At 37.3% G+C, this 25,866-nt stretch overlaps 2 protein-coding genes across 3 annotated transcripts in view; both read right to left on the bottom strand.

The window, feature by feature from the left end:
• Positions 1-644: 644 nt before the first annotated feature.
• On the bottom strand, positions 645-12,883 carry BDH2 (3-hydroxybutyrate dehydrogenase 2). The gene is made up of 10 exons (XM_066186295.1): positions 12,827-12,883; positions 11,415-11,495; positions 9,927-10,005; positions 7,956-8,052; positions 7,319-7,427; positions 6,122-6,182; positions 5,321-5,434; positions 4,748-4,806; positions 3,946-4,038; positions 645-2,729 (listed from the first exon to the last, which is right to left on the bottom strand). The coding sequence occupies exons 2-10, from the start codon at positions 11,484-11,486 to the stop codon at positions 2,676-2,678; spliced, it is 738 nt and encodes a 245-aa protein (XP_066042392.1). The 5' UTR covers positions 11,487-11,495; positions 12,827-12,883; the 3' UTR covers positions 645-2,675.
• A 1,924-nt stretch (positions 12,884-14,807) lies between these two features.
• CENPE (centromere protein E) overlaps positions 14,808-25,866 on the bottom strand; it is a 37,260-nt gene continuing 26,201 nt past the window's right edge. For both annotated transcript variants that reach the window (XM_066186293.1, XM_066186294.1), the window contains 10 exons: positions 23,445-23,657; positions 22,047-22,256; positions 21,305-21,514; positions 19,986-20,207; positions 19,158-19,361; positions 18,470-18,582; positions 17,954-18,051; positions 17,235-17,394; positions 16,562-16,824; positions 14,808-15,750 (listed from right to left, as the gene is read on the bottom strand). In XM_066186293.1, coding sequence (XP_066042390.1) covers positions 15,653-15,750; positions 16,562-16,824; positions 17,235-17,394; positions 17,954-18,051; positions 18,470-18,582; positions 19,158-19,361; positions 19,986-20,207; positions 21,305-21,514; positions 22,047-22,256; positions 23,445-23,657 — 1,791 coding nt within the window. In that variant the 3' untranslated portion in view covers positions 14,808-15,652. The remainder of the gene's footprint in view (positions 15,751-16,561; positions 16,825-17,234; positions 17,395-17,953; positions 18,052-18,469; positions 18,583-19,157; positions 19,362-19,985; positions 20,208-21,304; positions 21,515-22,046; positions 22,257-23,444; positions 23,658-25,866) is intronic.

Below are 25,866 nucleotides of genomic sequence, written 5' to 3'. Positions count from 1 at the left end.
AGACTTTTTTTTCTGTGCTGCCTTTCCCATGGCTGTGGGAAGATGTATGGGGAAGCTACACGCAGTCCTTTAACCCAGACTACAGCACTGGAGGAGTTGGAGATTTGGTGCAAGGAAAGGGTAAGGAGCTGTTGCTGATTCTGCTCTGGGTGCGCACAGATAAAATGCACTGAGGCAGATGAGAATTAAAAAAACCGCCAACCAACCAAAACCCAAAACCACCCCAAACAAACACGTATTTCGCATATTTATGTTGTTGCCATCCCGGCATTTCGACTTCTTAAAGATAAAGCAAGTTCATCCACCTCATTTGTAAGTGCACATGAGGTAATGAGACAGACCTTTTCTTTTTCTCAACTCTAAATGTGCAAGCTGCACTGAGTGCATGTGAAAGCAGAGTCAAATGCCACATGTTGTTACTTTGCTCCTGGTATCATCACACAGAATTAAGCTGACTACAAATCCAAGAGAAAATGAAAGCATTTTTTGATCAGATTAAATTTTCCAGAAGGACTCAGAATCAGGGAAGTCTATTCTTCCCTCCCCCACAAGAGAAAAGTTTGACTTGGACTCTGAAAAGTCAAAAAGCCTCTTTATATCATCACTAGGGTAGAAGGAAAACAAAGAGAATTACCCAGTTCCATTAAAAACAGACCAGGGAATTCGGTGACAAGAGCATTAAGAAGCATTTTCCTTTAATAATTCCTGCAAGTCTGCTGAAAAACCTCATGACATTGGAACACATTTCAGAGTTGCAACTGTTAACGCTTCCATGAAAAGCACTGCTAAGAAGGCAAGAGGAAGCAAGCTGTCATGATTTTTACTTGTCTGGTCCACCAGATTCTTGGCCTGCCACTTAAAAAGCCCTTTTTGCCTTTACTGCAATTTAAAGGCAGGTGGTACTTACTTTCTTGCACAAGTGCTTTGACAAGAACAACAGCAGCCGCCGTTTTTGAGCAGGAACTGTGTACTGCAATCACCTACAATCACTTGTAAGTGAGCTTAGAAGCACTGAGAAATGATGGTCAATATGCAGTGAGTATAATGAATTTTCTCTCAGATTCTTAATTATATTATTCTTAATTATATTTTCAGAATACACAGTACATGTTCCCTGTGTTACTGCAGTGGGGAAATTTTCTCTTTCCAAGGTAAACCATTGAAACCGTGTCCTACCAGCTTCAGTTTTTAATATTTGAATTTATGTCAGTGAACATTTTTGGAGCTATTTTGGATAACTTTGGATTTGTGCCCCTACTTGATCCTGCTTGGCTGCCAGGGTCACTTGATTGAAATATTAGATTCTCTAAAACCCCTCTCTAATAAACAAACCACAAGGTCAGAATGCTACAACCATGAGTAAAGGCAAACATTAAACCCACAATGAGCCCAATGAAGTCAACAACCAAAATACTTTTGTAATTTGTAAAATTTACATTTACATACAATTATTTTAAAATAAGAGGCCAGATTTTAACTAGATGTGTTTCATTATCTTTGAAATCAAACAATTCATATTGTTTCAGCTGATACTGAAAAGCTTAAGCAAAAATTATATAAACATGACAGTTGTTGTTACAGAAACACACAATACTGTATATTTTTTCTGTGCTTTGATTGCTGATTAATCATATTCAGTAGCATTTAGTCCTTAATTCCTCCCTCACATATATATGTATATAATGTATATGAAGATACATATTAAATTACATAGAGCTTCATTTATGAACTAGATAAACGGAGCTATGTTAAAAGGAACCATATTTATAGGCAGTCACCATGTAATTCGTGTTGGTTTTAAGCAGTATGTTACTAAAACAAATGCTTTGTAAATGCAGGTTATTCATTGCCTTAGATCTCTGGGTCAGGACCTCTGTTTTTTCCCAGAGTATGAAACTTGACAATAATAGGTTTCTATTTCATGAATCAAAGCTACCATGTGCTATGACAATAAAAATTTCAGCACATACTCATGTAAAAACAGTCCTTTTCAGAGAAATTTTGCTTTGTGCTTTAGTGTGAACTGTATTCGTACTTCAGAATAAGGCACAGAGCACCAAAGTGTAGCACCTAGCAACAGATTTTCTCTTAATCTGTCCAATATTTGTACATCATTTTGGGGAGGAATATATTTGCTCTATGTAGAGTGGTAAAATCCACTCCTTTTGCTTTTGTGCTACAAGTCAAGCATATTCATGAAGATCTAGCCATGTATTTAAGAATCCTTCTCTCACATATATCCCCATCCATATCTGCTAGAGTACTGCCCTTGCATAGTCGTTCCAGTACATGAAAATTTAATTGTGAGTATTAATTTCCAAATACCTTGTAAGATGAGAATAAAGGTAATAATTAATTCCTTTCACTCAGATTTTGCTTAAAACACAACTCAGATTTTGTAACTTGAATAATATTTTTGGCCTCCTGAAATCTTAAACATTAAACTGCTGCTCTTGCCTGTTTTTGGAGTTGCCATGAATTGAAGCCACATGAAGTATATTTTACTCCAGTGTTTCTCTAGTTAAGGAAAAGTTAATCAGTAAGATCAATCTGGAGAGAGATGGCAGCAAATCTGTTTAAAAAGACATCACATGCATGATCTCAATCTTTGTAAGAAACACTGTCCTCATTTTTTGCCCATCGTAGTATGAATTTCCATTTGCAGGTAGAGTCAATCACAAGCTCCATCCTCCATCGATGATTAGTTCATTACCAGTCACATAGGCAGACTGAAATTACATAAAATAAACAACGATTTCAAGTCATTTTTCATGGCTGTTAATTTCAGGGAAGCATTTTTTCTTTAGATTAAAAAATCCGCTTTCTTTTTATACACTTTTTTTTTTTTTTTTTTACAAAGATACCTGAGTAAGTAATATAACATGTAAACAGAAACAATCATAGAAATTAAAGCTTTTTACTTAATTCAAGGAAGTCTGGCAGAAGTACTGTTAGAGGCTTTAAGATGAGAATGCATCCTGAGAGTGCAAATTTACAAAAGCTAAACTTTAGATATCTTACCTGCCGGAATAAATGTCTCACACTATGATGTTATTAGGTATGTCCAGCTGAGCAGAATCTGACCAGGTCAGCCAATAATTATAATGGGACCTAACTAAAAACTTAGATTATGCAGATAGTGGGGTAAACAACTGAGCTATTGACATTCTTCCCTATGTCAGTGCTGAAACATGCTGAATGTACTGAAAAAAATGGAATTCTGTTCACACATCGTTGAAAACCCTGTGAGCAGACTGGAAAAAATTATTAGCATTATAGAAATACTAAAACCAAGATGAAATTGAGAAACAGACTACTGATAGATAGCAACATTAATAGTGAACTGAATCCATTGAAGTATTTTGACATGGACATAAGGACTGCTGAACATGTCCAAACAAATCCAGTCTAGTTTTTAGTCTCAGTAAATTTATAGCAGCTGAAATAACGTTGGTGTGTGCTCATTAATGTTGGTGTTGTTTGCAGTGGTCATCAAGAGTCTAGCGTGTAACAACCACAGTGGGTCTGTTGTTTTCTTTATGCTGGAATGGCAGATTCACCCTGAGCACTAGCTAAAATCTCCAGCAACTCTACTAATTCTGCCTCCTTAAAACCTGATCTAGCCATAGTGCAGGCTTGGTAAAGCTGACAAGCTCATTTCTCTTCACCGTTCAGGATGACCTGGGGTCAGTCAGTTTGCTCAGGTGACATGAAACCACCAGGCTATGGCACCAAATACATAATGCCTTGCAATCACTGTCAACATTCAGAATACCTTTTGTATTGCAGGATGAACTCAGTGAAAGAAGATAGTGTGGTTTTTATTTTTGCAATAATCCAGCTCCAAAGAGAATATAAATTATCCTGAAACAAATACTCTCACTACTGTTAAGCAGCAAAGTAGCATGGGATTCTGTGACAGGACATTTTATTGTCTATACTTACTTCATCAGAGGCCAAGTACACAAAGAGATGGGCTACTTCTTCAGCAGTGGCCATCCTGCCAGTCTTCTGTCTGGCTAGAAAATCTTTCAATGCCTGGATATACAAGATCATTTGGTATATCAAAAATAAAAAAGCAAATTTTTTAACCTCTTGACATGTACAGAGCAATATTGGAAACAGGCCTCTAGTAATAACTGCCTGTAGTGCTCTAAGTAGGGAATTAAAGCTGGAAAAACAAATTCAATAGGGATGTGAATTTCAGGTTGAAAGAATTTAGGAGACTTTTAGAAAGCACCTAAATCTCTAGTTCCAGAATAAAGCCAACAAAAAATTCTTCTTCCTTTGGTGATAGATATTCCCATATCCTTCAAATGAGAACTTGCCATTATCTAATAAGGATGGTTAAGCATCCCAAATAATGTTGAAATGCATAGGCCAGAATGCCCTGTCTGTATTGTTTTTGCACTACCTTGTGGCTGACACATGCCGCAAGAGTAAATGTCCCCTGCTTTTGCACTGGATACTGTAACCAGCACTTGGAGTTGCTTGCATGGATGAGACCCTCTGCATTCACTAGGCAGTATTATCCTTCTGAGGCTTCAGTTCTGGTCTGACCTTAAGGCTTCCCTGTCAAGTTCAAGCTGACCACACTTTCAAAGGAGACAGCAATGTTAAGTTATCCACAGTACTCTAAGATTGAGAGCATTCTTAAATATGGGCAGAAATGCAGCTATATATTCTTTTCTTAAAGAGAGTTAAACATATATACACATGTGACCAAGCTAATAAATTGCTTTCTCACCTGTTCTGGGTTAGGCCGAGCTTGAATTCTTTCCTGTAAAGATGGTGTATCAACAGTTCCTAAGCAAAATTTTAAATTCAGTGTTAAAAATCAACTGCATCAGCAATCATGATATAAGTGTATTTGTTCTATTTGTATGTCTTAACACCTGTGTGTAACTGTGTAATATAATTCAGGAGAAAGACTGAAAAGCTACCAATAAAGCACAGAATTTTAAATTTCAGTAGAAGGCAAGAGTTTTGAGAATTAGAGTCAATACATTTCGAATGGTTAAATATCGTTAGCTAGTTTGTGCTTGCTTCTAACTTCCTAGACTGCATCTTTGAAAACAACCATTCAGATACTGTATAATATATGTATAAAGTGCAGACACTAGGTTAATCAGACTAAAAATCCAGTTTAACCACAGAATAACAACTTTTCTATTTTAAGCCACTCAAGCATGTTCTGTTCTTGTAGGCTCCTGGTAACTTTAGTTACCACTTGCAAGTCTATTCTTTGTTAAAAAGCCCAAACTCAATCTGGCCTTCTAGCATTTGCTCTTTGTTCACAGAATAATGTAAGAACACTTACCAGGACATATGCAGTTGCATCTGATGCCTTGTTCAATGAAATCAGCAGCCACAGCCTTTGTTAGCCCAATAACTGCAGCCTTTGAAGTGCTGTAGACACACCTGTTCACAACTCCTAACAGAAGGTCCGTGTATAAGGCAGCACAGAAACATAGTTAAAAAGGAGAAGAAAAAAAGAAAGACCTAAGATTGTTCAATATGCATCAGCTTCTGGACTCCAGCATTTCCTGTAGCAGCTGTAGCCTCTCCATAAGGGCAGGCTATCTGGAATGCCAACTGCCAGAATTCTACTCAGGTATACACCAGAGGAAAGCACAGAATCTTTCAATAGTGTAAGTAGACTAGTCATGTAAATAGACTAGGGGACTAGTCTAGTAACAAACAGCAAAGATTTAGAAACAGCAGAAATCCATCTGTTAGTCATGATCAGGCTTCTTTTGAAAGCACAGTTACAGCAGTTATGTAACTGTAATTTCTTCATTATATCTCTGAAGAACATATGTACCTAGATATCACTGGAAGCAATTCTCTTTTAGTTAATAAATACTGGTAAAAAAGATGCTACAAAACACTGAAAAAGCTCAGAGGTAAGGATCTTGGAGTTTCTACAATTTTCCATCTGTGTCCTTGCAGTTATGTTTGAGTTGAATGTGTTCACGTTTTTTTTCCTTAACTGATCCCTCCACAGGATTTAGAATAGCTTTGACTTTAGAATGTTCTCTAAGTTCAAAGCTGCACTACCTTTATATTGTATATCCATCATCTTAAAGATTTATATGAGGAGCTCTAGCAAGCTACTGACCTTTGATGCTGGATGCCACAGAAGACATATTTATAATATTTCCAGATTTCTGTTTAAGCATCTGCAAAAGAGTACTTATGTCAATCAAATGAAAACTATTTTGTCATCTGCATGTTCAGCAAAACAGCCCACAGCAACTCACAGAACAGCCCTGCATGCACTTGATACACAGGGCAACAAAGCTTAATTGGCATGGGTAGGTGCCATTGGCTGAAGCAGTAAAGCAGAGTCTGAAATTCTCACTCAGTTCCCCTGAGCCATGTCAGGATTGAAAACTATGCCAAGAATGTTTTTTTTTTTTTCCTAAGTCACCCCCTCTCAGTCACTGCCCTCTTGTGATGACAGTAAATTACACCACACAGACACCATACCATCTACCAATGCAGCAACTCACTGATCCCACTCAAAACTTGTTTTGGAGAAGAATAAAGCACAACAGTCTAGCATCTATGAATTGTAGCTAATTTTCTTTAAGTTATGACATTTTTAGGCATCCTAAAACCTAATATGCCTGAAGTTGTTAAAAAACCCCAAACTCTGAAAATTGAGTTTAGCTAAGAAAAAAACTCACCCTCAAACAAGCAAAAAGAACTGGAACAATACTGAAAAGAGTAGTTGTCATGATCACAGCTTTCAAGTCTGGCCTTTGCATTTACGGGAATGCAAACAGCACAAGTTTTGTGGACCCAAACCCAGTCATTATGTAAAACCAAGAAGCATCTTCAAGCTGCTACATTCATTGAATTGTTGTGCTCTAATCAGCATGTTAGCATCAGAATCCCTGAATTTCTTTGTAAGATAGTCTCCAGAGCTGTATAAAATTCATGTCAATATACATTATTTATAAATATTTTGCAGCAGTAGTATTGTGCAGCTTTGTGCTGTAGTATATTACATTAGCACTGTATTGCAATGGCTCCCTCACTGCTCTGCATTAAGTCTGAAGTATTTTAGCTAGTTTACATAGGCCAACTCCCCAAATAAATCTTCTCTATCATGTCCTTTAGATAAATTGTCTACTTGAAATATTATGCAATGCAGAGAATGTTTTGCAATAGGATCACTGTAATCTAAGGGGCTCCCCTATCCAAAGCAGCATGCTTGTATTTTGTATATTGTCACAGTGGCAACAACTCTGATCTCTCACACTTGAAAAAATGCAGCAGAGACTAAAAGTCATGGGCAGCCAAGCCTTGCCTTTGGAAGGAACGCCTTGATCATGAGGTACATGCTGCGAACATTGAGGTTCATTGTGAAGTCCCAGTCTTGCTCCTCACACTCCAGAATGGTTCCATGATGAACAAACCTAGAATAAGCGCGTGAAGGGGATTACGTGTCTGTAGTTTACATTTCCATGGCCCTTTTCCCACCACCATTTTATAGTAACTTTTATAACCTTGGAAAGAGTGGGATAAGAGCACCTTTGAAGAATGCAAGCAGCGGTGTATTTCTTCTGGTAAGTATCAAGGACGCTTAGCAGACTCAGTATGTGCAACAAAATGTTTCACAATAGAAGAATTAAAAAAAAAAAAAAAAAAAAAAAAAAGAACTACCAGACTGTCAGGCTTTGTTCACTTTTGTGCTAGAAGGGCCAAAGCCATCAGTACAGGGTACCCATTGAGCGAGGAATTCAAGTTCCAGAGCTGTTCTGTCTTGGCCTGGGTTATGTGGCTGTGCAAAAAAAGTTCAGTTTGGATGAAAACACACAAAACTTTGTATTAAGAGTATAAAATCCATTAAAACATAACAAATAAAATGCATTGAAGTAATAGAAAGTAGTTCGGGAGGACAGGGAAAACTGGAAAAATAGTAGTAGCAAAAAGAATCCCGTTACCCTGCAATGTTACAGAGGACGTCAATCTTTTCAATCTCCTTGGCCAGATTTTCAATCTGCTCCTTTTTGGTGACATCCAGAACCCGTATTTGAATGCCTAGAAAAAACATGACATTTGTTTCAATGTATTTGACTAAGGATTAGCTGATTGTTTTTCTGATGTGCTGAGGATAGCACAATTCAATTCACTCGATTAAGTTACTGCAGTGGTTAGTCTGGGACAGCGTATCATGCTATTTAAAATTTCAGGAGAGAATTAAAATGATCAACTGTTTCAATTGTTACACAGCATAACACAACCAGATGAGCTAGCTTAATTTACCATAAAAACATTCCAAATAAATTTGAATTTCACTCTACTCTCACACAGAAGAATTATAGAACATATATAATCATAATAAACTTTCATGCTCTAGAATAACATTTGGAACTAGTTACACGTGTCTTACAGTGTCATTACATACCACATTCTCATGTGTTGTTGATGATATCATGAATGAGTTTTATATAGTTTAGTTACTAAGGAAAAATGATTTTGCATAAATTATTAAAATCATGAGGGCAGTCACACTGGAACAGGGTCCTTCAGAGGTTATTGAGGAAATTCCATCCTTAGAGATATTCAGAACTTGACTAAACACAGCCCTGAGCAACCTGCTCTAACCAGTGCCACTCAGAGCACTAGATGGAACTGTGTGGCCTCCAGAAGTCTCACCCAGCAGATATGATTCCATGAAATACTGTAAAGCTGTTTGTAAAGCATCTGAAGCATAACTTTAAGGAAAATTTGATTTGAAATGGATATCAACCTGGGGTTTTTTGAAACCAAAGCAACAAGCCCGTGAATAGGCTTTCTGTGCCTTAGTTAAATGATAGACACACTTTTGAAGAGATTTGTGTATTCAATCAGACTACAGGCTGGTGATTAACACCACATTGGAATTATCTCTCTTAGATAAAATTCGAAGGCCTCAATGTGCCAAATCTTGATTAATTATAGATTGATTAATCATACGTCTAAAGGATGAAAATGGCTCTGAGTATATAGAAAATTCTTTCCTTGTGAGCATACTAGCAGAGGGAAAAAATGTAACATTTCCCCAAACACCCTCAGAAGGAATCTGAAAAGCCATCCAGTTCCCAAACAATTATGAAGGGATTGCTTGTGGTGAACTCCAGTTCACTGATATTCACGCTAAAAGCTGTGCCAGCTGTGGTTTTGTGTATTTCACTGTCAGCCTATAGTAGGAATTCATTAAGTCCACTTTCTTCTCTCAAATCAAGTGAGAAGCAATTTCAGCTGTAAACTATATTCAAGTCTCATTGTTTATTTCAATATTGAAAAAATACTTTTTAACATAATGTGTCACTTGTGATTTGAAACACATCTGTGCAAAACCTGCTCCCTCAAGAATGTTCCTGTTGTGTCAGTAGAAAAACAATCTTCAGGCCAGAACATTTGTACAAACAGAAGAGGTGTATCTAGTGTTGCTAGAATTAAATTTCTGAAGACATACGGATTCTACAAGACAGTAAGGAATGCATTAAAAGGATAAGCCAAGTATGGACCATAGAAATGCAAGACACTAGGTCTACCTTTTGGTATAGTGGGATGTTCTCTTGATCAGAGAAAATCATTCCATGCGCTTGATAATCAGCGTAGTGATGTCAAAAGGTAACTGAAATGGGTGCTATACTAGCAAATAAATATCAGCTTCTTCTGTGACAGAAGAAAATCAGTTATTCCACATCTGGAATAATGCTCTGACACAGTGATGTTGCAATATTTTACGTGCCATATCTCTGCTATTTCACACCACAGAATAAAGCGATGCAAACCTCAAAAGAATTTAGTCTGGATATTTTCCTTTTTTCTGTCTTTTTCAAGCTTTCCTATCCTCAAAATGTATCTCAGACAGCCTACACAAAACTTGCAAGAGCCAAACTAATGTCTCCTGTAGGGCCATTTACCTGGATATTTCCCCAGTTCTTGCAGTTTAGACTCATTGATGTCTGTAGCAATGACTTTGGCTCCTTCTTTAGCAAAAGCCTGAAGAACACAAGAATTTATATTTAGATATTCCGGATCATACCAGAAATAAAAAATCTGTTTTCATTCTGGACATATCAGGGAGTTGCACGCAACTATGTAACTTTGTGTGATATGACAGATTTAAAGTGTTTTCCCTAAAGGAAGGATTCCATAACTAAAGTAGAAGAACAGTAACTAGACTAAGATAATGGATATTTTCATTGCCCTTATTAGCTGCACTAGTAAGCAATAGGGATAGAATTGTCTGTATTGTTTGATTTAAATGAAGTTACAGAATTTGACAGGTAAAGGCAGAAGTTGTAAACCAGGACTCTTTTATTTTTAACAAAATCCTTTGTATCTAAATCGGAATAGAACAATATTAAAAGCAGCACGACTTGATATTTAACCAGAGACATTGCTTCATTCTTGATGGTCTCCTCAAAAGCCTCTTTTGATTGTGATTACTGATAAATCAACAGCTAATGAAGTAAAGTCTGTCAAAAGTATTCTGACATCTTGAACTGTAGCCCCTAATCTTCAAAGTAAGTGTCCTAAGTGCAGCTTAGCTTAAGAGGACAGTGACATTAAACATACCAGTCTTCCATGGCTTGTTGGGTATTTACAAAGTGAAACCATAATGAAGATTACCTGCTCCTTGGACAGAGTGATTTATGTAAGAGCCAAGATCAGCAGTCTTCTGTGTTCTCAATCACATGCATGAGAAACTAACCAGTCTGGTAAAAATGCTACAGAAGCTTTTCCTGAGTTGTTGATTACATTACAGAGATAACGAGATAACTCTACTGGGTTTTTTATTTGCCATGGAAAAGGGAAGTAGCAGGAGAAGAACTGGTCAAAAGGAGTTACAAGCTAACTGAAAAGTTAATACGTACCTTGAATTCTGTTTAACAGTAATCAAACAAAATTTGTAAAGGGTTGCTTACAGTTGCTTATTGTGAACAGTGTGTTAGTATCATGTGAACTTGGTTATGTCAATCATGAATATAGGTAAAATACCTTGGCTTTACTGTAGGGGAGCCTCACAGTATCTAGCTTTAGACCAGGAAATATTCCCTCTATCATTTCTATTTTCTCCCAGAACAAAGCAACAGAGATACTGGATTAAAGGTACAGACAGTACCAACCATTTATTGTTAGAAAAACTGTTGCAGCTGTCCTCAAATCTTACTCTTAACCTTATCTAACGTCTCCACTCAAGAGTTGAAGATTTTCATAAATTCAAACAGCACAAAGCCTGCATGATACAGCATAGTGGCTACATTATTCCCTGATTTTTTCACTGGGTAGTTCTGGCCTGATCTACAGTCAATTAATTCAAGAACTAGTTTGGTGCAAGGGCCATTGGACAAGCTAGAATGAGAGACTTTGCACAGGCACAGCAGAACAAACATGTTCCAACTTACAATAGCAGCTGCTCGGCCGATGCCCTGTGCTGCCGCAGACAACAGGATGATCTTCCCATCCAGCCGCCCCATGGTGCTGACCTGTGCAGGCACGGCATGGCACAGAAATTTAACAAAGATAAGCCAACACCACCCCTGGGAATCAGATGCAAATATGTTCCCAAAACTAGGCATGATACCTCTGCCATCACAATTGTCCTGTTTGGCTGCCATGTAACCCTCAGTTATCCAGGGTTCTGAGGGGCAGGGCTGCCTCAACCTTGGGTTTTTTTCAGTTATACATAAGGACCTCAAGCATACAAAAGGCATTTGAGCTCAGAAGTTAAGCTTCATTATAACAGAAACTGGATTTTTTTTCTTCAACAGGCAAAAAAAAGCCAAAATGAAACTGCAGTACAGTAGTTTGTAATCCAATGTTTCCAATCTCCATGGTATTCTCAGAAAGCAGGTCTGTCTTGTTTCTCTCAAACTGCAAATACTTAACTTCCTAGACTGCAGTAAATTCCATACAATGCTCTGGCCTTGGTATCTGCCCTCAGTTGTCTTAGGAATCTTCCAGCCCCAATGAAGCAGGAAGGTGCAGGGGGAATGAAGCTGCCAGTCTTGCCTCTTGTTCCTGGTTCTCAAGGAACACTGACCATGCGTGGGGCAGTAGGGAACCTGTAGGAGCTGCTACCTCAGTCTGGATGGAGTGGCCAAAAGACAAAATACAGCCCTGTTTAGGTGCTGTGTTAGTTCTAGCAAAATACAGCATGCAAAAATGCAGACAAACAAGTAAAAACCATATGCCAAGACTCAAAGGACTTCCTAAAAAGTGAGGTCACTGTGTTCCAGTCACAGTGTAGTATCTACAGTTTAACTGGGTTCCCCATAAGCAAAACTCTTTGCATTTTCATAATCCTCTAAGCAACTTTGTCTATGTCTGTGAGTGTAGAAAGGTCTCGTAAGAACAAAGTCTTTAAATATACACATAAATGCAACACACCAAGTACTTCAATAGGAAATTAAAATAACAGTGCCATAATCTTCCCTATATTAACAGCCAATGCTGTCCTCTGGAGATGCTCAAATCCATGCTGTGACTCAAGATTACTGAGTCAAATTTAGTGTCCTACTTTTTGAATCAATTATTCTTATTTTGATCAGAAATTCTGTTTTTTTTCCTGACAAAAGTTGCAGCAAAACTGTTTTCTTGAAGGTTATAGATTCAACAAATTAGACTTCTGAAGCAACGTAAAGGAAAAATTCTTTTCTTTCCAAAAGCCACCTGGATCAGTCTAAGTATTTTCCCAAATCACCTTAACACATGGGAAGCAAAATGCATTATAAATACATTTTTCAATCTAACAATCGTTTTATGAACATTTCCCATACCAATTCTAAAAACCATTTAAAAATAAATAGTCACTCACCAAGAGATCTCAAACAGCTTTGTTATATTTACTGACCCTTGTACGAAAGGAAGTTGTACAGGGTTGTGTTTTTTTTTTTTTTTTTTTTTTTTTTTTTTTTACTGTGCTTGTTGGGATTTGTAGTCCAATTGCTAAGTTTCTCTATAGGAACACAATTTCCTGTTGAAACATTTAGAGGCTGCCATCTAGTGAAACTCAAGATTTTAAAAAAAATGTGATTTTTCTCCTGCACAGGAAAGGACACAAAAGTATCACCAGCATCAGCTGACTGTCTTACAATGGGAATTCAAGAGATCAGTAGGATTCCCACCAAAAGGCCACAAACATGTTTTTCCAAGCAATGTGTTATTGCAATATAAACTATCAAATTCCAAACCAGAACAAAACTTATGTGATTTTTTTTTATTGTTAAACTGGTGATTTACCAATGTATATTTTGTTTCTAGTGCTTTAACTTGCATACTTTAAAGCAGAATTAATATCATTAGACTGCAAAATTCTAGGACAAACTAATTTAGCAATAAGCTCATGCCAGACTTAAAGCTACCAGATAGTATTATTAAAGAATTTGGTATCCTACCTAAGCTTCAGTTAGTTTGTTCTCAGAAAAGCCACTTCTGAGGATAAACTGGGACACATACACAGAAGTTCAGTTTATCCTGTCTCTCTGCTGAACTATGATAGCTTTTAATGCTTTCTAAATCAGCTCCCCAGTAAACAAAATCTTTAAGGACTTATGTTGCTAAAAGCATTTATTCTTCTGCCTCTAAACTTTTGCCATCCAAATTCGGCCACAGACCTGTTGCAATAAGTTTCTGCCTTTTTTTAGTTCAATCACCAGAAAAATCACCAAATCTAGTTGTTCCAAGCAAGTAATAATTAACAAAAAAACCACTGAAAGTTATATATGGAAGAGGTAGATCTATATATAAACCTTCGTTCCCAATTCTGGAAGAAAAAAAGTCAGTCTAGTTCATTTGTTAGAACACCAAAATGCTGGTAGCCAAAGGAAATATCTTTCATCATAGTGGGAAATAAAAAAAGGAACAAACTAAACAAAAACAAACAAACCAAACAAAAACCCCAAAACAAACCCAAAAAACTTCCAAAAAAAAAAAAGAAAAAGGAAAAAAAAAAAAAAGAAAAAAAGAAAGAAACCACCATAAACACACCAGCACTTTGCATTTATCCCTGTCAGAAAATAAATAACCTGTGGCCGTAATCAGAAAGGAGACATTGCAGAGCCCAGCTCTGTAAAGGTATTTAGAACCTGTATATTTTTGGCACATCATGCCTTTAAAAGCTTCCCAAAATACATTCCAGGCCAGAGATTGAGATAAATCCTTGGAACTTCTTCGTAGGTACAGTGGTTAGCAGTTTTCAGCCATTCAAAGTAAATAGAAGGTTGGTTCTTTATTAAGAAGTACATCCATCAGGTAAATAATCCTTGTGTGACTCCCCCAATTCCAGTAAATACTGAATGCTCAGGAACATCTCAGTGTAGCCATTTGCTTGTCAGTTTGGGTGACCCAAAGAAGACCTAGCATCACTGAGAGATTTATTTCTATAAAATAAGGATGATGCTTTTGATGCAGGTGTCTTTCTTAGGTATGACTTTGTCATCTCATGATGATGATTTCATCCTTAATGGAGTTGATCTCAGGTTCTGAGTGCCCAATTGCTGTTTAGTTGGCAGTGGAGGGCCAATTAGGGAGGAAAGGGAGGAGAATCTATGTTTTAGACGTCAACCATCTTCTGACAAGACTCAAAGAACTAAATAAAAATCTGGCAACAGGAAACTTCTGGACAAGTAATTGCTGCACAGGTTATAGAGGAAAGAAACAAGAAGCATAATAATGATGGAAATGATGAAATTAAAATGGAAATGATGAAATATAAAATACAGTAATTTGGTAACAGTTAGCCACTGGATGTTGTAATCAGCATCCTTGGATTGTAGCACAAGTAAACAGCAAAACCATTTTTACATATTTAACACAAAACTTTATTTTCAAGTTAAAATTTCTTATATAAAACATACAAAATATAGGTCTCACAATATAGATAAGTAGGTTAATAGAATAGTCCATCTTGCCCCAATGATCTTGTTTGTTTTCCCTTCACTAGAGAAGCAGAAGAGTGTTAAGTCCATTGCTTGCTATTAAAAAAAGATCCAATACACAACTTCAGACAGGTATATTGAAAAATGATGCAAAATTCAAAGTTACTCACAGTACCATAATTGGGTGATCTGCAGAAACTTTTAAAGAGGAACCCTTGATTGTGTGCTGTACAAACAGAAGATCAGTAACTTCGGTTGCAGTGTCCAAAGAGGTCAAGATTGTGGTGAAAATGTAGTTTCTGTTGGCTTAAAGAAAGCATGGTATAAAAACCACATACTGAGAAACAAAAATATCTCTTGCCAAGTCAACAGCACTCTGAAGATACAAATACCAACACCCCAAAAAAGGGCTGTTTAGGAAAGACAGAATGTAAAGTTTGAGACTGAGAAGTTTCACAGTAGATTAGTTTGTGATCCATTCCTTTTTCCATTTTTTTCTTCAATACATTAGCTTCTCTTTGCCATAAAAAAAAATCCACATCAAAACCCCAAAGCAGAACATCAGCAAATTAGCAGGTTATGGGACAACATCTGGTTTTCCATTTTCGTCCTCATATTCCAGCTTTTCCAGTTGAGGGAAGTAGAAACTCCAAGATGAAAGAGGCTGATGGTTTTTAATCTGAAGGAGTTTTTGTTTTGGTTTTTTTTTGTATCTCCAGATCCTGGCTGTAGCCACTGTAAGGGCAGCTTATGAAAGAGCATCTTTACTGGGTGCTGCAATCAGGGGCTTTATCTTTGTCTGAAGTCCCAAACAAGCGCTTAAGGTGTTCTTCTGTGGACTCTGTGCCTGCAGGTCGTGTATCTGCACATGAGACAAGAACATTAAAGCCCTTCTCAGTTAGACAAGCAGCAGGAATACAGTGATTTAATCCTGATTAGTATTTTATACATCAGCTGTGAAAGCTTCCCTCTGAGGAGCTTTGTGTTGTGAGAAAAGTTGTGCTATTACCAAGTTGGCCATCACAAAGCCAGCAATGAGTCATGTTCTTCCTGGAAGTCTGCTACTAATACCTCAAAAACTGGCTACTCTTCAACATGCCTGCTTCGGCCTTCTGAAAGCTGTGAGAAGCATGAAGGCAAAAGGTCTCTAAAAGTCAGCAGGCCAGATATAAGAAGCCTGAAGTGAGGCTGAGGAACAGAAGTTATCATCAAAACAGCTATTATTGCAGCTGGAGCCAGGCAGAGTAGCAAATGCAACATCAAAAACTAAAGTCTACCATCTTGAAAAATTTCAGAAAAAAGTTAACCAGCAGTTAACTTTATAGTTTTACCAGAAATCTGTGCTTAACCAATGTAAAGTTAAAAAGCAAAACATTTTAGAGCAGCAGCTATCTAATAACAGTATTTTGCTGATTCACTTTTTAAAGTCACTCATCAATATTTCCCCAGCAGAAAAGGAAAAAAAAGTTTGTATATTCTCCAGCAGGTAAAGAATTGATTTTGGTATTTCAATTCTGTAGAGCATACAGAAGCTTCACAGCTCAGATCAGCTTTTCAACAGTCAGATGACAAACCACTCAGGAAAACTGTTATCATGCAAGTTTCAGATCTCAGACCACCTCTTACATTTTGCCTCTTCAAATCTCATAGGACACTACTACTATGTCACATACCTGTTGGCACACCCAGGTTGGAATTATCAAAGAAATTTGTTGGACAAGCCAGAGGCAGAGGCTTTGGTATGTCCTGAGTCACTATTTGCTGAGAAACAGTTTCCTTGGAGGGTGAAGGCATTTGCTCTTTAAAGAAATATGACACTGCCTTCCTAGGAGACTTTGGAACAATCTCTTGAGTAGTTTCTCTTGAGGATCGTTCTCTCCATTTTAGTGCTCTCTCTTTCCATTTCCTGAGTTCCTCTTTCAGTTCAAGTTGATCACTGCAAGGAAAAGAACCCCAGCATGCAATTAAGAAAAGTTTAAAGCACTTTCTTTAAGGAAAAAATCCTGAAGAACAGAGTTCCTGTATTTTCAGATGACATATCACAGACGTAGCAATACAATAGCTGTGTATCTTGGTTTCAGAGGATTTTTTTAAGCTGAAATCCCTTCCAACATACAATTCAAGTGTATCTTTCAGCATTTAAGATTCTTAAGAAAGCAAGCAATTTAAAGTTCAAAAGGCCTTTCTGACTTTTTAAGCCATTACACTAGCTTTAAATAAAAGTTTATGATATGAAATCTGAAGTTAATGGTTACTGACTTCCATATGTCCCCCAGAAAGAAATACTAATGATGTACATAAATACAAAAAATGATTTGACATGTTGCTAGTCAGCTATCCACTTACCTCAGTAGAAGGTCATTTTGTTTCTTCAGCTGCAAGTTCTCTTTCTGTAGCTTAGCTTGTTCAGATTTTAGAACAAGTATTTGTGTGCTCTGCACAATACCACTGCCACCACCACAAGTAAGGGGTATTTGGGATTGCTGAGGATCTGCTTCTTTCAGCACTAGAAAACAGATTTATACATATGTGTGTGTGTATTATCTGGAGAATATTCAAAACCAAGCCAATACATTTTTAGCCTATTCCTTCTTGTGGTCTTACATGTGAAACCTCACTGGGTTACAAGTGCCGTTACAACAGTTACTCTTTTTTCTACACAAAGTACACCTCCCAGTAGTCACACTACCAGATATTTAGAAACATGACACATTCTTCACTGGGCCATTTAGAGGTAAAATAGTTATTTTACCACGTATGTCATAGCTTTGATTAGAACTAGGTATTCACATGTCAGGGAAAAAGTGGCAACATGAGCTACCACCACTGCAGCCTATCCCTCCACAAGGGCAAACCTGGCTGGAGGAAAACATGAGAACTACTGTGATTCTAGTGCAGTCCATATGCAGCTAATGTAATCTACTTTCCATCTCATCTTCCAGTGCACCCAATTCTCCTCATACCCTTTGAGTACAGGGCCTACGTATTAATCTGGTCTTTACCCATATAACCTCAAAACTCAATGTTAAACATGAAAGAGTCCCTTCTATTTATCTTGAATTTACCAGTAACATCTTGCTCTTGGTGTGCTCTTCTCAGTTCTTCTTTTAGCTTTGTTAACTGTTGTTCTTGGTGTTCTGCAAGGGCTTTATAATTAGCAAGTCTATATGAGGCAGGAATGGAGGGGAAAAAAAATTAGAAAACCTCAGTTTAATAGTTACTACAGTTTCAGTTGAATTCCAATGAGCTATCAAATACAAGACACCCACATTTTTGGTGTATTCCTTCTCTCTAGTGAAGTAGAGAATGCTTTCAATTATTGCTTTCCACTTGCCTTCTTTTGTCAGAATAGTTATTTCATTTATGGTTGAACGTGGTTGGTTGAGAAATATTGGTGGGTGTATACAGAAGAAGTTTTGTAAGCAACCCAAGGTTCATATAGATTTTACTTTCTTTAACTACCATAAAAATTTAAAACACCTCAAGCTGAAAGCTTACTTACTATGTGGGAAAAATAAAGAGGGAAGTAGAAGCTAAGAATAAAGTAGTGAGAATTGTAAGATGATAAAATTTGAACTTACTTCACTTCAAAGGAATTGGATTGTTTCATTCTTTCCAAATCACATTTTACCAATTGTGTTTTGAGATGGTCAATTTCTTCTTTGTACAGCTCAGCACCCTTATCTATTTTTGCCTGAAAATAAAATATTTAGTACAAATAAGGGCTCGTTACTTAGCAATGAAATTAAGGGTTGTTTCCCTTGTATCTTTCCTCTGACTAAATTTTGCAGGACAAGAGCAGGAGTGAGAAGTTATTTTTCACTAAGGTGGCTCACATTACCAACTGGCAGTATGGTAGCAGTTGGTGTCCTACTCTGTGTATTACATGCAATCATATTTTACCAAGTTTTGCTGACTTCTGTGCCGATATAAATCTGGGAATTTTAACCATGCAAATATATGACATTGAGTAAATACCTCATGCTTCAGTTTACAGGTTTTAAAATGTTCAAAATGTTCCAGAAATTCATGACAAACACGTGACACATTTAGTTTCTAGTATCATAATATGGATTCTAAATGTTGCCACTGAAGGTTGCACTGGTTGAAACTGCCTGCTAAACAGGCAAGTGGAGTATTTTACTCTAGGAATGCCATACAAAACAAATACATTGACTATGGAGAGCTAAGTTTCACCTACAGCTCTTGTCAAGCATGCTTTGTGTCTTTCATCAGAGAAGAAAGAAGAGTGAAGCATTTTGCTCATACCTGAAGACTCTGCTTCTCTGTTAAGGCAGTCTTGAGGCAATTATCCATCTCATTCAGTTGGGCTTGCAGTTGGGTGAGCTCACTTGTCTCTGGTTTTTTTTTTATCTGTGCTTGTAACTTGCTTATCCTGTCATCTTTCTCTTTGACACTTTGTCCTACTTCATTTATTACATTTTTTAACTTCTGAATTTTTACCTCCATAGCCTGTTGAGATGTATCAATCCATCAATCAGTTATGAGCAGTTATGTCAAAAGGTAGTAACAGTAACAGCACATGGTCATATTCTTGGCAAAAACCCAAACCACACCAAAATATCCAACAATACAAGCTCTATGGCAGCTCTTCATATCCAGGTCACTGTTGTCTCACCTTTTAATAGTCTAGAACACTCAAGTCTAAGAAAAGAAAAAGTACTTAGGAGAAAGGTAACGGTGACAAAAAAAAAGGAGCGAGAAAATGACTTCTCAATTCCCATGATTAAATAGAGAATTCCTCTCCAGCTTCATGTCTGACATATACTTACAGGAAGCATCAAGAGTAGCACCCTATTAAAGTCAATACTTCAAAAGCAAATAAAAACATTTCATATGATTTTCTAAACTGGAATCTATTTGTGTACAGAAATCGGGCAATTAAAAAAACCATGTTACAGGCAAGAGCTCAAAATTCCACTTTGGAAATAAAAGAACTACGAAAATAAGTGTACTCTATTTGTATTGGGGTGGCATAGATTTACAGTTGCCATCTATCCTTATTTCCAGTTTGGAGTACTCTCCCTTAGAAAGCAAGAATCAAAGAAGTTTTCCTTAGAAACAAGTATTGGTTACCTTTTTATCTTGTTCTGCAGCCTTTAATTTATTATGAAGCCTATCATTTTCTTCTTCTAATGCCAGACTGGCAGAGCCACCAGGGGCCAATTTTTCTTTTAGAGTGTTTAGATCCTGAAGCAACTCTTCATTTTTCTCTTTTCTCTGTTTTAATTCAACATCAGCATTTTTACTATAATCGGCAGTTCTGCCATCCAGCTCTGAAGAAAGTTCAAGGAGTATCTGAAAATCAGTAGCATCATACAGAATAATTTTCAATACTTTATTAATCTGATAGAAATATGGAAAGTAAAGAAACAGGAAGTACCTTAGCCTGTGTTATTTTCACATTCTTGTTTCAGTGCCCCATTTGAAAATGCTTGCTGTCAGAAATGGTATCATTATCACTCAAAAGAACAGTTTCATTTCCAGAAGAAAGGGAGGCAGGAAGGGGCACAAGAAAAGATGATACTGTATTGCAGATTTACCAATATTTCTGCATTAACTCAAACTCTAATATTAGAGAAACAAAGGAACTATATTGGGAAGATTTCTTGAATGTCAGCCAAAGAAAATCATAGTTATTCACAGATTTTTTTTTTACGAGAATGTATTCACTGACTAAGGGAAATGAAACCTACACATTGGACTATTTTAGAAAGCCACGTTTAACATGTCAGACAAATAAAAACTTCACAATTATCAGGAAATGACAATGAATGCTAGATTTTTATTAGTTAAAAGCTCTGATCCACATAATATTAGGGTCAGGGAATTCTTCCAGAAACCTTGCCAACACTGCGAAATCTCAAAGAAGTCAAGACTGACTATTGACTCTACAAAAGGAACTTTTAAAAATAGGCTAAACATAAGATTTAATCAGAAAGATGAAATCCCATGAAATCCTGTTTATGATGCACTAAATCCTGAAAAATGCTGTCCAGGTTTCCAAAAGGGAGGGGAGGGGAGGGGAGAAGTGTAAATATAAATTTAACTGTGTTTTAAAAATCGCTATAGTAGTTTTGATAAGGTTTGACCATAAAAGCAACATTTTCCAGAATTAAGACTAATAAAACCTCAAATAAACAACTGCACACTCCCTCCCATTTATTACCTAGAAAGTCTTTTAGAAAGCAAATTTCCAACTCTGCTTAATACATGATACATGAGGAATCTTTGAAAGTCTTTTAAGTATTCCTATGTCTTGCAGTTAAAATATGAGTAAGTGCTAATAATAAATGAACGATCATTTAAGAGCCTTTTTGTCTTTTTTTCAATCATAGTCATTTGCAGAGTGCTTGCACAAAATACATTTCTGATTCTATAACATTTAATTTTACCTTTACTTTAGGAGTCCAGAATTTAAAAACTTGCAAGAGTCTTTCATTATCTTTCTTTAGTTCTTCTTTCAGTTCCTCTGCATCCCAATGAGTTCCTGAACATGCTTCCCAGAACTGTATTGTTTCTTTTCTAGCACTTTCTTCCTGCTGTAACTCTGCTTCTATGCAGAGAAGTTCATGTTCCATTTCTGATACATCTTTGAGAATGCTCTTTAAAAAAAAAAAAAAGGGAATTAAAATTTAAATACTGGTTTGATTATCACATGTCTAAATATACCTTCTGTCCTCTCAGCTATCAGTATAGCAGGAAGTCTGTTTTACTATCTAATTATCATATAAAAGGAGCTTTGCTAGACTTAAAATTACATCCTGTCGGGAAAGGAAGAAGACAATTACATTCCTGGGGCAGGTGGAAATGGGGAAAAAAAGTGCTTATTAGCAAAAGTTTATTCCGTTGTTTTAGAACAAGTCATCTTGGTATGGGATAGTATGTGTTGTAGAGGGCAAACAAGTAAATAACATTCCTGCTATTTTCTAACCTATTAATTTTATTTTCAGCTGCTTTATGAAACAAAATCCTCTTATTATAGACTTAGTAGCATAAAAAAATAAATCTATTCATTCCTTCACCCCCTCCCTGAGTGAAGTTTTAACAGATAAACCCATGCCATTACATTCCCACCACCACATGACCCCATGCCTTGGAATGGGTCTTTATGTCTATTTTTTTTCCAAGTATTACCTCTGCATGCAAGTGGAAACTCTTCAGCCCTTCACTGCTGTTTAACTCTTGAGAAGATACTTCATTCTGCTTCAAATTAGTCTTCCTGAGACATTGAATCTGGGATTGTAGGTTATCTTGTTTTCTCTTTTCCTCAAGCAATTCCATTTCATACTTGTGAACAGTAGCGTGATACTCTCTTTTCTTTGTGCAAACAGAACTGAACAGAAGCTGTTGCAGAAGCACAGGATGTATCAGTGAGCCTGTTTTAAAACAGTACCCTGCATCCAGCTAAAACACAGTATTTTATAATTCAACCTGTTTAATCCCTGAGCCTCTAAATGTCCAGGGTAACTAACACATGGTTAAGAAAATCAGGTTCACAAGTGCATTATAGTAATGGCATGTAAGCCTTTTACCTAAGACAGCACTTTTCCAGTATGCTATTTTTTGTAGACTCCAAAAAAAATAAAAGGAGTCTAAAAGGCTCTCAACAGCCTTCGACAGACCAAACTTCAAAAAACAAAGTAAAGTGTTCCTTATTATATTTATTTTCTCTTGGAGTTGTGAAAGGTGCAGATGTTCTATGAGAAGAATATCACCATGCTGATTTAAAACTTTATTCTAGCAGAGCTCGCTAGTTGAATCTTAAACATCTTTAACCATCAAAGTTAAAAGCCATCTACGGAAAAAAAAATAAACCTAAAATGGCTGCATTAAGTCATAAAATGAGGCTCTTTGGAACATTAGTTCAACTTCCAAGTTAATGGATATTTATAGACATGACTGACTCTCAAGAACCTCACCCCTCTCTCCAGATCTGTGTATGTTTCCATGCTCTAACCAAAAAAAAACCCAGCCCTTAATATTTCATGGTAAATAAAGAAATAGAAAAAACTTTATCGTTTACTGTACTTCTGCATATGCTAACAGGAATTCTTTACCTACTACCCTTAACCTTTTTGCTGATAATTTTAGTCCAATGGAGAAACTGATGGCTGTAAAATCATCAAACTACTTGGGTAGTTTTGCAGAGTAAGCATGCATTTCCAAGCCACCTTGTATGTCTCTTTCCCACACAGAGAAATACATACTTAGTAATCTATTATTTGATTTACAGAGTACAGAAAGAAAATTTCATTTTCCAATTAAAATGGAATAACATTAATGAAATAATTCTGTGCAAAGCAGCTGAACTACAGTTAAAAACTAAGTTTGATTTACATAACTAAGTAGTTCCAGTTTTCCAAGATTGTAAAGCAACTACTATCAATTTATTTTCTCCAGTGTGTGGATTCTCAAAACCCAAAGATAAAGTATATAAAATCCTAATTGTTAGCATTGAGAGCTTATTAAAAAAAACACCACCAAATCCAAGCAATATGAAGCATCCACTTATTCAGCATTTTAAGTTGGTACCTTCAATTTGGTCAATAACTTCTGGAGACGAGTGCTCATTTCCTCGTTTTTAGTTTGAAGTGCTTTGACTTGTTCACTCTGTTTCAATGTAAGCTGAGGCAGTATCACAGCTATCAGTGCTTTCTGACTATTCAGTTCACTCTTTAGCTTAAGAGACACTGTAGAGAGACACTCATATCTCTTCCCCATATTTGGGAATTTCTCAAGCAGCTCCTAAATGCAAGTAAAACAAATTAATTTGTTGACAATAAGGAAAAGTGTGATTAGCTATAAACAGAAATATAAAATAAATTACCTGACTCCAGGACTAACCCCGACCGCATGTATTGGTTTTACAATAGGAAAAGTTATTATGATTAAGCCTTCAGTTTTGACTTGCCACAGGGATATGACAAAAAACTACTAATCCAGGCACAAACCCAAATAATTTCTTGGTAATCCAGCAAGTCATTTCACAAACTCAAATTGTCTTTGTGGTTTAAATTGCCTGGCCACATCAAGATTTGTAAATCAGGCATGAAAAAAAATTATTGCTCATTCACAAGAAGGCCAGCTGGCCTTCCCTCGGGATGGACTCCCAGGTTTATCTGCTTCTGCTTTCTTGAAGGAAAAGGTTCTTGAAGTGGGTCCTAGCACTCTGCCATGAAAAGGAGGGTGTGAACATGCAGTGAGCAGGCTCAGTAGTGCTACAGGCTTGAAGACCCAGTAAACTGCAGCTCCAGTATCATGTTTAATTATGTCTATGTTTCACATTTTAAAATAAGTATAAAAATCCCCTGACATACTCCCTCCCTCCATCATTGATTTTTAGTTGAAAGAACCAAGATTCACCAGTTTTCTTAACTCTTTACCTCACAGTAAAAATACTGGAACATTGGGACGAGGCAGACCAGATCCTGTCTATTACAGAAGTCAGAAGGGGAGAGTGCTCTTAAAAGGGATCAGCTGATGTTAACTTCATTATGATTTAACTTTATCAGTTGTGCTGGTATTTTCTTTTCCACTGGATTGCAGTTCTTAAAGAAAGTTCTGTGTTGTTGTAGTAGGGTTTGAACTCTGCTCTTTGTTTGTAGTTTGAGGGTTATAAGGGTTTGCTGAGTTGTAGTTTATTTCTTCATTGTAATTTGGCATTTTGGGTTTGTGGAGCTTTGTTATTGGTGGTAGTTTACTTTTTCATTGTAATATAATTTCTTGTTGTTTGGGTGCCAGATGTGACGATGCAAAGTGACACAGAGTTCCCAGGCAGTACAAAGGAGAGCCCTTTATTGCAAAAAAGCAGGCCTTTTAAAGCAGTCAGCTGGTGATCAGTTTACATAGTTTCAAGGCACAACAAGCCCAAGTCAACCAACCAGCATACACCACAATGTGGACATGAGGCAGCCATGAAGCGTCTCTTGTGTCTCTCACATCTCTCCACCCCTGTTCCAGCTGAGTCACTCTCCCACAGTTCCCCTTGTGCTGAGCTGAAGTAGCAGGCCTGAGCCATGATTTTGCAAGGGTAACAAGGCTCTTATTTTATAAGGCTTGACCTATATGCAACAATATACATTCATAAATACTGGTTTATTTTAACTTCCGGTATGTTACTAGCACTTCTCATATCTCTGAAAATATACTCAGGATAGCTAACTAACAAAAGGTCTGAGGAATTCCTACTTTGAGGGCAGAAGCACTGGAATGAAATTAATTTATGTGACACCAATTTAGTATTTGATGGGGAACAATGGACAGGAGGATCCGGGGGATTTTACAAAACCAAAGTGGTTCCATTTGAGGTTCAACAAGGGGAACTGCCAGGTCACAACATTCCCCCATGCAGTGCTACACGCTGGGGGAATAGTGTCTGGAAAGCTTCCCAGCAGGAAAGCACCTGGGGGTGCTGGTCAACAGCTGGTAGAACGTGAGCCAGTGTGTGCCCCAGCAGCCAAGAAGAACAAGGGCATCCCAGATTATGTCAGGAATAGTGTGGCCAGCAGGACTAGGAAAGGGATCGGCACTAGCAAGGGCGGCCACACCTCAAATCCTGTGTTCAGTTCTGGGCCCCTCACAACAAGAGCAGTGAGGTGCTGGGGAGTGTCCAGAGAAGGGCAACGGAGCTGGGGAAGGGTCTGGAGCACAAGTCCTGTGTGGAGTGGCTGAGGGAGCTGGGGGTGTTTAGCCTGGAGGAGACTGTGGGAAGACCTCACCACTCCACAACTGCCTGAAAGGAAGGTGTAGCCAGGTAAGGGTCGGTCTCTTCTCTCCAGTAACATGTGATAAATTGCACTTTCATTAGAGGGAGAGGTTCAGACTGGTTATTAGGCAAATTTTCTCAATTGAAAAGGCTGTCAAGTACTGAACAGGCTGGCCAGAGAAGTGGTGGAAACATCATCCCTGGAGCTATTCCAAAGATGTGTACATCCAGCACTTAGAGACACGGTTT

Source organism: Chamaea fasciata, unplaced genomic scaffold (assembly GCF_029207755.1).
Source record: "Chamaea fasciata isolate MVZ Bird 193981 ecotype frontalis unplaced genomic scaffold, bChaFas1.0.hap1 SCAF_6, whole genome shotgun sequence".
NCBI classification, from domain to species: Eukaryota; Metazoa; Chordata; class Aves; order Passeriformes; family Sylviidae; genus Chamaea; species Chamaea fasciata.
This window is presented reverse-complemented; position numbering and strand designations above follow the sequence as displayed.

What these genes read in the sequence shown, in the direction of transcription:
- BDH2 (XM_066186295.1), bottom strand. Translation starts at nt 11,486, where the DNA reads ATGGGGCGGCTGGATGGGAAGATCATCCTGTTGTCTGCGGCAGCACAG. An exon ending in TGTGGCATCCAGCATCAAAG is followed by an intron (nt 5,435 to 6,121) that starts GTCAGTAGCTTG and finishes ACCTTCTGTTAG; the next exon opens with GAGTTGTGAACAGGTGTGTC. An exon ending in TGTACTTGGCCTCTGATGAA is followed by an intron (nt 2,730 to 3,945) that starts GTAAGTATAGAC and finishes ATGTAATTTCAG; the next exon opens with TCTGCCTATGTGACTGGTAA.